The sequence below is a fragment of the Mauremys mutica genome, chromosome 1, assembly GCF_020497125.1.
Source record: "Mauremys mutica isolate MM-2020 ecotype Southern chromosome 1, ASM2049712v1, whole genome shotgun sequence".
In the NCBI taxonomy this organism is placed as follows: Eukaryota; Metazoa; Chordata; order Testudines; family Geoemydidae; genus Mauremys; species Mauremys mutica.
In genome coordinates this window covers 197,056,916-197,072,988 of record NC_059072.1, presented here as the reverse complement: position 1 = coordinate 197,072,988, position 16,073 = coordinate 197,056,916, and the positions used below count along the sequence as shown (strand labels likewise).

Here is a 16,073-nt window from a genome sequence, read left to right as displayed (position 1 = left end):
TATGATTTGTTGCTATGCTCAGAAATGCAGTGCTTGTAATGCTAGGAGGTGATTGTGATTGGTGCAGACAATGCACAGTGAAGGTTTAAGAAAATTGCCTGTTGCTTTGCAGGACTCTGTTTGCTTTCAATTAATGGAATAAAGATTGCTTTCAAACCAAAACAATTATTTTATTAAAAAAACAACAACCGGAGAACAGAGACAAACAAAAAAACACATCAGTACTGTGAGGGATGGGAGAAGGGAAGGTCCAAGGGGGAGGTGGGATCCTGGGACAGTTAAAGATCTTATCATAGAAGGCAATCAGGTTGGTCAGGCATGACTTGCCCTTGGTGAATCCATGTTGACTGTTCCCGATCACCTTCCTCTCCTCCAAGTGCTTCAAAATGGATTCCTTGAGGACCTGCTCCATGATTTTGCCTGGGACTGAAGTTAGGCTGACTGGTCTGTAGTTCCCTGGGTTCTCTTTCTTCCCTTTTTAAAATATGGGCACTGTATTTGCCTTTTTCCAATTGTCCAAGACCTCCCCCGTTCGCCAGGAATTTTCAAAGATAATGGCCAATGGCTCTGCAATCACATCAGCCAATTCCCTCAGCACCCTGGAATGTATTAGGGATCTGGACCCATGGACTTGTGCATGTCTAGCTTTTCTAAATAGTCCTGAACCTGTTCTTTCACCACTGAGGGCTGCTCACTTACTCCCCATGCTGTAAAAAGCAACAGAGAGTCCTGTGGCACCTTTAAGACTAACAGATGTATGGGAGCATAACCTTTCATGGGTGAATACCCACTTCGTCAGATGCATGTTGTGTTGCCCAGTGCAGCAGTCTGGGAGCTGACCTTGTCTGGGAAGATGGAGGCAAAAAAAGCATTGAGTACTTCAGCTTTTTCCACATCATCTGTCACTATGTTGCCTACCCCACTCAGTAAGGATCCTACACTTTCCCTTTCCCTTTTTCTTGTTACCCTTCAAATCCTGTAGAAACCCTTCTTGTTACCCTTCACATCCCTTGCTAGCTGCAACTCCAATTTGGCTTGGCCTTCCTGATTACACCCCTGCAGGCTCTAGCAATATTTTTATACTCCTCCCTAGTCATCTGTCCAAATTTCCACTTCTTGTAAGCTTCCTTTCTGAGTTTAAGCTCATCAAAGATTTCACTGTTAAGCCAAACTGGTCACCTGCCATATTTGCTATTCTTTCTGCACTTCAGGATGGCTTATTCCTGCATCCTCAATAAGGCTTCTTTAAAATACAGCCAGCTGTCTTGGACTCCTTGCCCCCTCATATTAGCCTCCCAGGGGATCCTGTCCATCAGTTCCCTAAGGGAGTCTAAGTCGGCTTTTCTGAAGTCCAGGGTCCGTATTTTGCTACTCTCCTTTCTTTCTTTTTTCAGGATCCTAAACTCAACCATCTCATGGTCTCTGCTGCCTAGGTTGCCACCCACTACTACTTGCCCTACAAATCTTCCCTGTTTGTAAGCAGCAGGACAAGAGGAGCACGATCCATAGTCGGTTCCTCCAGCACTTGTACCAGGAAGTTGTCCTCAACACTCTCCAAAAACTTCCTGGATTGTCTGTGCACTGCTGTATTGCTCTCCCAGCAGATGTTAGGGTGATTGAAGTCCCCCACTAGAACCAGAGCCTCTGATCTGGAGACTTCAGTTAGTTGTCTAAAGAAAGCCTGGTCTACCTCATCCTTCTGATCCAGCGGTCTATAGCACACGCCCACCACGACATCACCCTTGTTGCTCTCGCCTCTAAACGTAACCCAAAGACTCTCAACAGACTTTTCTCCAATTTCAAACTGAAGCTCTGAGCAATCATACAGCTCCCTTACAAACAATGCAACTCCTCCACCTTTCCTCCTTTACCTGTCCTTCCTGAACAGTTTATACCCATCCATGACAGTGCTCCAGTCATGTGAACTGTCCCACCAAGTTCCTATTATTCCAATCACACCATAATTTCTTGATTGCGCCAGTGCAAGCTTCTCCATATCACATTACTTATGTGTCTTTACTCTGACCTAGAAGGACCCACATGCAGGGATGAAGTTAATTCATTCATATGCTCAATCAAATCAAGGGCTTTTTAACATAGGTTGCCAACCAGGTGTGACTGAGTGCCAGTCATGCCCGTTTTCGGGTGTTCACTGGGAACCGGACTGAGAATAGAAATGTGAATCATACTCCTGTGGCAATATTCATTACTCATAGTCATTGTCACACTAACAGTTTTGCATTGGATTTCACTGTTTATGTATCTCGCTGCAGGTTACAGATCTTCATTACTAGCTCACTTTCAGAGTCTGTTGTATGCAACGTCACAATTAAACCATGGTTGTTTACACAGTAGAAAACTGCTGAGGCAGGATCTTGTAAGCTGCTCTGTGCTAGCAGACCTCTGTGCTCCCACAGAGCCTCGCTGAATCAATAGGGCTTTGTGGGGATGCAGAGGTCTGCTCACACAGAGCATCTTGCCAGATATTTTGCACCTCTGTATCCTACTATCAGTGGTCATGGAATGAAGTGATTGTGGTGGGGAATACGGAAAATAAGCAACCTTGTTCCAGGCAGAGTATACAGAGTATATATTGGCTAGTATACAGTCAAAGCCTTGCTTTAACTAATAGAGAGTTGGCGTCCAGGGCAATGAGCTGGTCTTACCATGAATCATACCGTACTGCACACTGGACATACCTCTACACATGGGCATTCTATCTGCATGCCCATTGAGTCCCTGGTCCCTCTGCTAACAAACAAACAAAAGTGAGGGCCATACCAAGGAAAAATGAAGTGGAGAAGAGGGCAACAACACAAGTAAAACAAATAGAGAGTCTACAGATACCAAAATCTAGTATTAATATTCTGAGAGCTCAGTTTGCAGTATTATTGAAAAACATCTCCCCACCACCTACCCACAAGGTTTCTCCTGCAAGATATTTAAGTTTTTGAATTGCATAAAGTTACTTCACATCAACGTGCAAATGTTTACTTTTAAGTTGCTGTTGCCTTCTTGTGCAAATTTAAAAAATAGACAACTATTCTAAAAGAAAGACAGACGAATAATGCTGCATAGCCAAATGGAAAGAAGGAATATGACTCAGTCAGACCAGTAGTACAGCTGCTCTACAACATTTGGATGAATAGTTGTAAAACATTTTGACAGCAATATTGGATCAGAGTTGTGGAGAGCCGTTAAACTGACATTTGACAATTCCAGCAGTATAACATACTGTATCAGTAGCAGTAAGGAAGACCCACTCATGATTTTAATTTTCAAAAGAAATCAAGAACACATAAAGCAGGAATTGCTGTTATTTTTCACGTGCACAAGATTTAAAAAATATCTTTTTTGAATTTTTGACTGTTTCAAATTATAACCACAGTGTAGTTAGTAGAAGCAGCAAATAAAAAATAAAACAAATTCCCTAAATAAATGTTAAAAGGATGAATGCTAAAGAAATAATTTCAGAGGAAATCCTTTCAATAAGCAAATGTTCACTGCTTATTTTCTGAACACAAAGTGACTGAGTCAATGGTACTAAAAATAGAACGTATTGGTATCTTAACCATTATAGCATACCATAGTACATTTTATAATGGGCCTGCTTTAGCATCTACTGAACAGCTGCAAGGTTTTTTTTTAGTCACACTAGTTTAAGAGTTCTTTAAATCAACTTCTTTGTGCTGTTATACACCAGATAAACTAAGAACTTAAGTGGCAGGAATTTCTTGAATTTAGAAATGCATACACATACTTATAGACTAAAGCAAGGTAAAAAACCCAGTGCCACCCCCACTCACATACGCAGTATAAGACTGGGATTTTCAAAAGAGCCTAAAGGGAGTTAGGCACCCAACTCCTAGTGAATTTCAATTGAAGCCTAACTCTCTTAGATTCCTTTGAAAATCCCAATTTAAGTTCCCAGTCCAACTCCCACTAAAGTCAATGGGGGTCTTCTTACCATTGACTGGGAGTGGAAGACATAACATTCCACTGCTATCTTACAAATAGTTGTGTAGCACACTGGCAAAGTGTGTTTTGTATCCTTCTTTAAGGGCTGATCCACAACACACACTTTGCCAGTGCGCTACACAACTATTCGTAAGACAGCAGTGGAATGTTATGTCTCAGGATTCCTGGTTTCTAATCCTGGCTCTGAGAGGTCAGTGTCTAGAGGCCAGAGCAGTGTTTACAGACAGACAAGTACAGACATTGCTTGTTAAAAGGCACGGTGGCTAAATGAATGAGACTTGGCTCTATCATATAAGAGCCCTGGGTTCTATTCCCAGTTATGCCTGAAATGACCTTGTGCAGCCTCTCAGTTACCTTATTTGTAAAAGGGTAGGGAAAAGTAATTGCCTGCCCTTGGGATAGGAATATGAGGGGCTTGTTTAATAATAAGTGTTATGGACTTCACAAAAATATTAACAGCACCCATGAGCTTCCTGCTCAACATACTTTCTCCTAAGCTAAAGGATGTTCCGTGGGGGACTCTCAGGGTACGTCTACACTACAAGACTATTTCGAATCTACTTAATTCGAATTTGTGGAATCAACCTTATGAAGTCGAATTTGTGTATCCACACTAAATACACTAATTCGACTGTCTGAGTCCACAGTAACAGGGCCAGCGTCGACTTTGGAAGCGGTGCACTGTGGGAAGCTATCCCACAGTTCCCGCAGTCCCCGCTGCCCATCGGAATGCTGGGTAGAGCCCCCAATGCCTGCTGGGGGAAAAAATGTGTCGAGGGTGGTTTTGGGTAACTGTCATCATTCAACTGTCACTCCCGCCCTCTCTCCTTGAAAGCGCCGGCGGGAAATCTGTTCGCGCCCTTCTCTGGTCGGTTACAGCTCGGACGCCACAGCACTGCGAGCATGGAGCCCGCTGCGATCATCGCTGCACTTATGGCCGTTGTCAACTCCTCGCACCTTATCGTCCACCTCTTCCGCAGTCAGCTGCTGAGAAATCGGGCGAGGAGGCTCCGTCAGCGCGGTGAGGACAGGAAGTCACAGAGTGGCGCAGACCTCTCACAAAGCAGAGTACGCCGCGCAGTGGAGATCATGGTGGCAATGGGTCAAGTTCATGGTGTGGAACGGCGATTCTGGGCCCGGGAAACAAGCACGGACTGGTGGGACCGCATAGTGCTGCAGGTCTGGGATGAATCACAGTGGCTGCGAAACTTCAGGATGCGTAAGGGCACTTTCCTTGAACTCTGTGACTTGCTGTCCTGCCCTGAAGCGCCAGGACACCCGGATGCGAGCAGCCCTGACTGTGCAGAAGCGAGTGGCCATAGCCCTCTGGAAACTTGCAACGCCAGACAGCTACCGGTCAGTAGCGAACCACTTTGGCGTGGGCAAATCTACCGTAGGGCTTGCTGTGATTCAAGTAGCCCACGCAATCGTTGAGCAACTGTTCTCAAAGGTGGTGACCCTGGGAAACGTCCAGGTCGTCATAGATGGCTTCGGCGCGATGGGATTCCCAAACTGCGGTGGGGCTATAGATGGCACTCACATCCCTATCCTGGGACCGGCCCACCAGGCCAGCGAGTACATTAACCGAAAGGGCTACTTTTCTATGGTGCTGCAAGCACTGGTGGACCATAGGGGACGTTTTACCAACATCTACGTCGGGTGGCCGGGCAAGGTTCATGACGCGCGTGTGTTCAGGAACTCTGGTCTGTTTAAACGCCTCCAGGCAGGTAGTTTCTTCCCGGACCACAAAATAACGGTTGGGGATGTGCAGATGCCTACAGTGATCCTCGGGGACCCAGCCTACCCGGTAATGCCCTGGCTCATGAAGCCCTATACAGGCGCCTTGGACAGTGAGAAGGAACTCTTCAACTACCGGCTGAGCAAGTGCAGAATGGTGGTGGAGTGTGCTTTCGGACGTCTCAAGGGGAGATGGCGGAGCTTACTGACTCGCTCGGACCTCAGCGAAAAAAATATCCCCGTTGTTATTGCTGCTTGCTGTGTGCTCCACAATCTCTGTGAGAGCAAGGGGGAGACCTTTATGGCGGGATGGGAGGTTGAGGCCAATCGCCTGGCTGCTGATTACGCTCAGCCAGACAGCCGTGCCGATAGAAGATCCCAGCGGGAAGCGCTGTGCATCCGGGAGGCTTTGAAAGATAGGTTCCTCGGAGAGCAGGGTAACCTATGACTCTCCAGTTGATTTACAGAGAAGCTGAACCTGAGCCTGTTTCAGTGACTGTTGACTTCGATCTGCGGTTACATACCCCGTTCTCCAGGTTTCCCCCCTTCCAACACACGTTTTAAAATAACTTTAATGGAACACTGATTATTAATAAAGTTTTCTTTAATTATGAATTCCTGTTCAAGGGTTGAAACATGGACGGGGACTGTGGTGGGTACGGTGTGCACTGATGTACAGACCGCTTCTACACTAGAGGAATGACAGGCTCCTGCTCCTACAGCGGTCTCTGGGGGGAGGACGGTTGCAGGTGGGTGTGCAGGAAGGGGTGAGGGGTGCCATCTTTGGGACGGAGTTTGGATGCAGGCTCTGGACTGGGGGTTGGGGCGTAGGAAGGGGTGAGGGGTGTGTGGGAAGGGTGAGTATGTGTCCGTGGATGAGGGCTCTTGCTGGGGCTCAGGGCATCGGAGAGGCTCGTGGCTAGGGTGGAAGGGCATGGTAAGGGCAGCCTGCCTTGCCATTTGTGGATGGCAGGCGCTAGGACCCTGGGGCAGCATACACCTCACAGACTGACCCGGGGCAGCATTCACCTCCCAGAATGACCCTAGTGCCTAGTGACTGCACTCTGTGTGTGTCCTGCTGTTGATCCTGCCCCCAAGTCTGTACCCTGGTAAAGGAGGCTGTCCTATGCAATTAAAAAACCCCTCCCCCCCCTTCACACAAAGTCTTCTGACAAGGAAAACGTGACGGAAACAGTGAATAACAACAAACTACTCTTAATACTCAACTACACAGTGGGGGGATGAAACTTGGATTTGGGACTGGGTGATCCAGGAAGGGAAGCACTTCTCAAAATTTATGCCATGAGAGCTGTTTGGTACATGAGCGCTCTGCTGGGGTGGAGTGACAGTTTTCACGGCCCCTAGCGCCCCTCCTTCTTGTGATTTTGGGTGAGGGGGGGACAGGACTTTGTGGTGGGGGAAGGCGGTTGCAGATGCAGTTCAGGGGGGCTCTCTGCTCCTGCCTGCGGTCCTGCAGAACATCTACAAGGCGCCGGAGTGTGTCCGTTTGCTCCCTCATTAGCCCAAGCAGCGTTTGAGTCGCCTGCTGGTCTTCCTGCCGCCACCTGTCCTCCCGTTCGCTGTGTGAGCGCTGGTGCTGACATAGGGTCTCCCTCCACTGTCTCTGCTCGGCCGCCTCGGCTCTGGAGCAAGCCATCAGTTCTGAGAACATGTCGTCCCTAGTCTTTTTCTTTCGCCGCCTAATCTGCGCCAGCCTCTGTGAGGGGGATGCCGGGGCAGTTCGGGAAAGAGCCGCAGCTGTGTGATGGGAAAAAGGAAGTGATTTCCTTGAAAAGATACATGTTTGCGAACACTGAACACAGTCTACTCAGTTTCTGTGAACAAGACCATACAGGGCACCTAATCTCATGTGCTCTCAGGACAAGTTCGAATTTTCGGCATTCACTTTCATTGCCTGGGGTCTTGCACAGGAGATCGGACAAGCGGGGCGGTACAGCTGAATCCGTGTAGCAGCCAGGCCTGGTAAGCCCTACACTATAGGCTGCTTAACAGTTAATGGATAGCTGTGCCCTCCCGCTGAAGGCAATCTGGAAAGCATAAAGTCTGACCCTGTTCCAGCCACTCGCGGCTGTGCCCGGGAAAGATCACTGTATGCTTTTCCTCTGCGGCCTCCAACACGTGGCTGTTAAACGAAGGTCATTGCTATGCAAAGTAAAAGTCAAGCATTCACAATAGTAACAGTACACTAATTGCCCTAATTAGATGCAGCAGTCGCCGAACGAGATCACCCTGAGGCGGGTCACTCGGAGAGAGAGAGAGAGGATGCTGCTAGAATCCCTGCACAGACCAGGACCGTATGCTGCCATGCTGGTGGAGGCAATGATTCCGCTGTACATTAGGATGGCCTGACGCGGAAGAGTGTGCTTCCACGGAGCACCAAATAAGGCACCTCTCCCCAGGAACCTCCTGCGGAGGCTTTTCGAGCTCCTGTCCGAGAGCTTCGTGGAAGTGTCCCAAGAGGATTTCTGTTCCATCCCTATATGTGTGGACCTTCTTTTTATATAGTTTTATATGGAAAAGTTTTTATATAGTTTTTATATATTTTTATTCCTGTTTTTTAAAAAATAAATGTTTCCATGTTTATAGCACTTACTGACTGATCCTTCCCCTGATTCTGAGTCCGGGTTAACGGCCGGGGAGGGTTGGTAGGGGATCTCTGTGAGGGTGATGAAGAGATCCTGGCTGTCGGGGAAAGCGGTATTGTAAGCGCTGTCGCCTGCGTCGTCCTCCACAAACCCTTCCTCATCTTCCCCATCGGCGAACATCGCCGAGGAACTGCCCGTCGACACTATCCCATACTCAGAGTCCACGGTCACTGGTGGGGCAGTGGTGGCAGACCCACCTAGAATGGCATGCAGTGCCTCGTAGAAGCGGCATGTCTGGGGCTGGGCTCCGGAGCGTCCGTTTGCCGCTCTGACTTTTTGGTAGCCTTGTCTCAGGTCCTTGATTTTCACGCGGCACTGCGTTGTATCCCGGCTGTATCCTCTGAGTGCCATGGCTTTGGAGACCTTCTCGTAGGTCTTTGCATTCCGTTTGTTGGAGCGCAGCTCCGAAAGCACATACTCATCGCCCCACACAGTGATCAGATCCGAGACTTCCCGGTCAGTCCATGCTGGGGACCTCTTTCTATTCTGGGATTGCATGGACTCCTCTGCTGGAGAGCTCTGCATCATTGCAGGTGCTGCTGAGCTTGCCCCGATGTCCAAACAGGACATCAGATTCAAAGTGCCCAGACAGGAAAAGGAATTCAAATTTTCCCGGGTCGTTTCCTGTGTGGCTGGTCAGAGAATCCAAGCTTGGACTGCTGTCCAGAGCGTCAACAGAGTGGTGCACTGTGGGATAGCTCCTGGAGCTACTAAGTTCGATTTGCATCCACACCTAGCCTAATTCGAGATAGCCATGTCGAATTTAGCGCTACTCCCCTCGTCGGGGTGGAGTACCGAATTCGAACTACAGAGCCCTCTAGGTCGAATTAAACGGCTTCCTGGTGTGGACGGTTGAGCGGTTAATTCGAATTAACGCTGCTAAATTCGATTTAAAGTCCTAGTGTAGACCAGGCCTCAGTCTCATGCCCTTTAAGGGCATTTCTCATAAATTCCTGTGAAATCCTCAGAAAAAATGTCATTACTGCCTACCAAAAACAGAACATGGTTTTAAGGATTAATCAGGGATATTATTATTTTTATATGAGCCTCTAAATAGAAAATTTATGCACTTTGATGCCCACACATTGTGTTAAAATAATGAATTTATTATTTGTACTACAGTAGTTTCCAAAGATCCCAGTTAGGATCAGGGACCCATCCTGGTAGGCACTGTACAAACATATAGGATTACAGCATCCCTGCCCCAAGAAGCTAACAATCTAAGGATATGTCTACACAGCAAAGAAAAATCCATGTCTGGACTGTGCCAGCTGACTCAGGCTTGCGGGGCTCAGGCTTCAAGGCTGTTTCGCTGCTGTGGAGACTTCCGGGCTTGGGCTGGCACCGAAACTCTAGGACCCTCCCACCTCATAGGGTCCGAAATTCCAGGTGCCAGCCCCAGCCCAGAGGCCTACACAACAATATAACAACCATGCAGCTTGACGCTCTCAAGTCTGAGTTGGTTGGCATGGGTCAGCTGTGGGTTTTGATTTGCTGTGTAGACGTATCTTTAGATTGTTAGCTCCTTGGGGCAGGGATGCTGTAATCCTATATGCGGAGTCTAGTTGCTGTGTAGAAATGTCCTAACTAAAGACAAAACTCAACAAGTGAGCATGGCAAACAATAGGAAGGCCAGAGGTGAGGGTACAAATAATAATAGTTATTGTTTCCTTATTCCCTTCTATTTGCTGTATCCACATGTAGTCTGTTGTCTCATTCTTCAGTTATAAGCTCTTTAGGACAGGGACTGTCATTTTGTTCTGTGTTTGTACAGCGCCTACCACAAAGGGGTCCTGTCAATGACTAGGGCTCCTAGGTGCTACCACAATACAAATAAATAATAGTAATAATAACACTGTGAAGATAAGATTACAGTGCACTTTAAAACCTAGGGATGAAAAGCACAGTGCAGGAGCCATTTATTATGGTTTTACATGGTTAAACTAGCTGATTGTACAACTTGATGGTTCCAAATTATTTTAAAGTATAGGCCAATGTTTTTAAGTATGAAAGCCCATGATTAGGCTCATAGATCCATACCTAGGCCCCAAGATAAGGGAGTCCTGATTTTCAGAGCACGACAATTCTTACTGAAGTAATTGGGCGCTGAAGATGCTCATTACCTCTGAAAAAGCAGGCCACTTCCATTGAGCCTAAGGAAAATTAGGTTGGTTTAACTTTCTTGGTCAGAGCTGTGAAAAATCCACACCCCTGAGCAACATAGTTAAGTCGATCTAATTCCCCATGTAGACAGCACTAGGTGAACAGAAGAATTCTTCCATTGACCTAGCTACCACCTCTCAGGCATCCACACTGAAGCTCTACAGCAGCACAGCTGCAACAGCACAGTTGTGGGGCTATCACGTTTTAAGTGTTGATAACCCTAAGTGTGGCTTTAGGAGCCTAACTTGTAGGTACCATGGTTTGTAAACTTTGGGCATATATTTTATACATTAACAATCCCCACTGGTCTTTACCTATCCATTTTCAGCTGCAGGCATTATGATAAAAGTGAGACTGGAGGAGGGATTTGAAGGAGCTGCTGAGGAAGCATCTACTGTAAAACACAGTTATTGGTTTATGTGGCTACACAGAACAAAAAGCAAGGGTTCCCCATGATCACATTAGGAGGATTGGATTAAAATGGTTGGGGATATAAAGAAGGTTGTCAAAAGAAATAATTTCATGTACATCCAAATATTGTATTATTCCTCTCCCCAACAAGCAGGGGACTGGACTCGATGACCTCTCGCGGTCCCTTCCAGCTCTACAATCTATGAATGTCATTAAAAGAAAGCATATACATTTTTACCAGTAAATTTTCAGAGGAAGTGATTATTAGCAGCAGACTGACTTCAAGTGAAATAAATGACTGACAATTAGAAAAAAATGCCAGTATTTTATAGCTGGATTCAAACTCTCCTTAGGCATGTGAAACTGTGTATTTTACCTACGAAACAAGATAAGGTACACCTACAAACTACAGGCATGCCAATCATGTCCTATTAGAATAAAGCCCCTACTTCTAACCACTTAGCCCTAACACCTATAAAAAACAAAATTAACCATGGACTCTGATTCTGGTTTTGATTGAGGCCTTGTCTATACACAAACTTCAATTAGTTCAATTATATTGGTTTAGTTAAACTGGTGCAAAGCCCTGTGTAGTCACTCTTAGGTCTTGTCTACACTACAGACCTATATCGTATAACATGTTGCTCAGGGTTGTGAAAAATCCACACCCCTGAGCAACATAGTTATACCGACCTAACATCCCCCCCTTTTTGGCAATGTTATGTCAGCAGGAGAGCTCCTGCCAACATAACTACTGCCTCCCAGGGAGGTGGATTAACTAAATTGATAGGCCAGCTCTCCCCCCTCAGCTTAGAGCATCTTCATTAAAGCGCTATATTTGCATAGTTGCATCAGTACAGCTGCCCTGCTGCATTATTTTAAATGTGGATGTGCCCTTATTTTGGCTTAAGGGCAGCTTATTTGGTTTAGTTTAAATCTATTCCTACATCAATTTAAGCAAAATTGAAATAAGCTTGTCCACTCAGCTTTTTGTGCTGGTTTAATTCAATCAGTTTTAAATCACACCTTAAGCTAAACTGCTACAAATCTGACAAGCCATGAGAGAATTTTTGTCTAGTGTCAGTTTAGTGAACTTGAGTAAAAGCATCAAATATAGAAATCTATATATACAGGATTAAGCAATACACAGTAAAATTGTATTTTTATATAGCATTGCTGTTAGCAATTGGTCAGACTTCCCTCAAGACTTTTAAGGACCTGGTCACCCCACAATCACAATAAAAATACAGCACAAAACTGACCCGGTTTTAATTTTTTTTGTGGTCTTTGTCAGGCCCTAAAAGAGTCAACTTTTGAACATAGTAAAACAATTTTTGCTACGGATAACATAAGCCATATCCCTTCCTGTAGATAAATAACACTAAATAACTTCCTTTTCTTGAGTTGATAACAGTCTCTGCTTTCAGACCCAGTACTTTGTTGCAGTTCTAACCAGTGAGATAATCACCATCCAGAAGAAACACTCCTTTTCCCCTTTTATATCTGGTTATGTTGTAAATTCCTCCTTGTACTACCGTGGTAGGATAATTTAGCCTTACGGGGCCATCACATCTGCCACCATGATTGGCAAACAAGACAACATCTAAGAAAAAAAATTAAATGAGTTTAATTCACTCACCTCCTTGCTCTGGGCAAGGTTTTAACATACCATCACAATACTAAATCTCTCAAGATGCTGTCAGAGTTGAAACACAAAACTCCTTCCTGAATTGAGAAAAGCAACTCTCCTCTCATGAAAAAAGGATTAGAAGAAAAAAGGTGAAAAGAAAAAAGATTGTAAATTTAAAATGGATAAAGGTGACAGTGAGACGCTGTGTGAGCAGATTTATTTGTTTCTTTGCAGTCTCTCTTTAAAAAAAGAATTTCAGTTGCTTGTTTGAACTAGGATCATTTGAATGTGGCTTTCTGTAAAACCTCAGACTTGGACTGATTTTTCCTTTGCCTTGTTTAAATACGTTTGATATTGATATCTCCATTCAGGCTTTCCGTTAACATCAGGTGCTGAATTCTCCTGATGAGGTCATATACTATGCTGATTTATATCTCTGAGTAGCCCACGGGGGGTTGCAATTCAGTGTGAAATATGGTCTTTAATCTACTGGTTCCTATTTACTCGCTCCTATCTTCACAGATGGTCTGGATCATTTGCTGCAATAACACATGTATGCTGAGAGCCAGATAATGTTGGCAATGAGGAAGTCCTATGGAATTTAATAGAGAATGATCACCTTTCCATAGTTCTGAACCTTCCTACAAATTTTAATAGAGTCTGGAATTATTGGCAGAGCAGAGGAGACAGAGTGAGAGAAGGGAACAGCTTGCAACATTACTGAATTTTGACCTTTCATGCCCTTCACAACCTTGTCCCTCGCTACTGTCTTCTCTTATCCCTTATCACATTGCCCTTCCATCTCCTCTGCTCTGCCCATTGTGCAAGCCTCCTTTGCCTGATTTTCAGCTCTTCGCACAAGCAGCTACTTCTTCCATGATTCATAAGGACACTCCCCATCCCTCCTTAAAATCTCTCTTCAAGACCTATCTTTGCAGTGATGTTTACAAGAAATCAGATTGTTACGGATGGCTTGACGGGCAGATGGGGATAGTTGGTACTTTCTTTATATATTATAATATACTGGTAATTATAATTTACAAAATAAGGCATATATAAGCATGCACCCCTCCTTTCCCCCGACTGTATCCTTCTCCCAACTTTTATATGCCACTTGTCTTTGTAAAGTTTTTAACATATGGACTATGTTACCATACATAATTATACATCCCTTCAAGGCTGTGCTGTGGATTGGGCTTTGTGGGCTACTGTAATATTAAGTAGTAATAAATACAGGAAGATTATTTTAAAATATTTTTTAAAATATTCTAAAAGAAAAAAGAAAGATGACAAAAATTTCATGAATGTAACATTGGAGTTGAGACTGTATTCACACAGCATTCAGGAAAAGGAGCATTATTATTCCTATAACAGCCTATACTCTGCTTTGTGATACAATTCAAATGCAGCATAAGTGGATGCTATGCCACTTAAGTCTGTGGATTTATATCTACTTATACCAGGTTTGAATGTGGTCTTGTGTGTAAAAAGCATACACAAAAGCAGTTTGATACTAAAGAGCGTACAGAGAAAATAAGGATACAAAGAATGAAAAACAAAATCGTGGAGCAGAGTTAAGTCTGTTGTAGGAATAATAATGCTCCGTTTCCTGAATGCTGTGTGAATATATATATGTTACTCTCTTGTGTACGAATGCACAGAATGGAATAACTTACCTGAAAAGATCTGTGACTTCTGAGAGCAGAAGCTGAGTTACACTGTCCATATTGTGAAAGGGAGTCAGATAGTATTGTAGCACAGGTAGTCTACAAACATGCATGGGAAGTGGATTCACAAGTAATGATAACCCAAACTCTGTGGGTTTCAGGCTCTGTATACACCTCTGCCTTGCCTCCAGGCTCTCCCCTAGCACTGGCAGCAGAGCTAGCTTCCTTCTTTGTGATGCTGCCATTGCTTCCCTGCCCTGTTTCTGGTTTCTTCATTTCATTCTGATTTTCACAAAGTGCCTATCAATAGCTCTCTAGGCATTTTCAAAAATTAAGGTACAGTCAATAATGTGAACCTAATCTGAGGGTTCACATGTGCACAAGTTACGTTGGGGAAGTCAACGCTCAGTCAACATTAGTTTACAGGACAAACGGTAATGGAATTTGTACTACTTTATTGGGGAACATGCCATGTTGAGCGGCTGTTTCCTGAATCCTTCCCTCAACATGGGCATTCTGTTGGTATTCTTCAACCTTTTTGCCTATGGGAAAGTGTCTTTTTGTTCTGTCCTTTGCTTAGATGCTAGCTTTGCCCTCCCCATCAAAATAAAATAACAAAATTTAAAACATGTTGTCTAGGAGTTTTAGCACACTTTTTCAGTTTATATGCAAATATATTGGTAATTAAGTCAGAGTTTTATGTTTATTCCACATTCTCTTGAAATAAATCTCACTTTTACAGTATCTAGGCTGTTGGACAAGTGATTTTAATCTATTGCTAGTTTCCTCTAACAATATTGTAGTTACCAGACAGGAAAACTGATCATTCACACACATGGAAAAAGTCCATCCATGACATTGGACTTCATTGGTAATATAAATACTATCAAGAACATATAAAATCTAGAAACATTTCATTTTGATTTATTCCATAAAATTGAACTGTACCTGGGGAGTCATTTAGACTGAAGGCAATTCGGACTGGCTTATCAGCAGGTACTCTTGCTGTGGTGATCATGTGGGCACTTGAGTCTACGCGTTTATCTGTGTGTTCCAGCTGCAATTATATAAATATTGCATATATTACAGATCATATGAAGCCATTACATCCTCAGCTTAGTGATTTGCACCCATTTATAGCTTCCCTTTTTGCATTATTTATTCTAATAAAGCAAATTTAAGGTGACATGCACGGGGCTACATTTGATTTTTCTTTTAAAAATTTTTTAAAGTGAAATTCAGTGATAGAGACTAAATTCCTTGATTTATCCACAGTTCAGGTAAAGGCAATGACAAAGAAAATTTCCCCACTTTGTCCTGTCAGCATATCTCAGCCTTGACCTGGACAGTCACACATTTAAGCGTCAGAAGATTGTTAATTCTCCAAACCTTGGTACTGATCCTTCAGTGGGATTCCTTGCAGATGTTAAGGGTCTGCCTAGAGGAAGTCAATTGCAGGATCAGGGCCTAATTTAGCCTGTGGCATTTCTTCAGAGTCTGCCAATGCCAAATGGAGGTTTTAATGAGGTGGATCCCTCTTCACTAAGAAACAGCCCCAAATCCCAATTCATTTCACATAGAACACCAAATAACCATCAAATATTAATGGCCTTCAGTTGCTATCAACTGACAGGATAAGCTTAAAGCATGTCCAGGCTTATGGCACTTATAGTTATATTATGTGTATTTAGACTTTCGGATAAAAGTTTTTTCCCAAACAAAGTCTATTAGGTATTTGATGTCCAACTTAAACTCCTATATATCTCATATAAGGCTGCTGTAATTAACATTCACAAACAGTATACACTGAGGCCCCAATCC

General features: G+C 44.2%; 1 protein-coding gene across 10 annotated transcripts in view; it reads right to left on the bottom strand.

The window, feature by feature from the left end:
• Positions 1-16,073, bottom strand: part of MAP3K7CL (MAP3K7 C-terminal like) — an 86,769-nt gene that overhangs the window by 40,662 nt on the left and 30,034 nt on the right. For all 10 annotated transcript variants that reach the window (XM_045002287.1, XM_045002288.1, XM_045002282.1 and 7 more), the window contains one exon: positions 15,201-15,309. In XM_045002287.1, the coding sequence (XP_044858222.1) occupies positions 15,201-15,309 (109 nt within the window). The remainder of the gene's footprint in view (positions 1-15,200; positions 15,310-16,073) is intronic.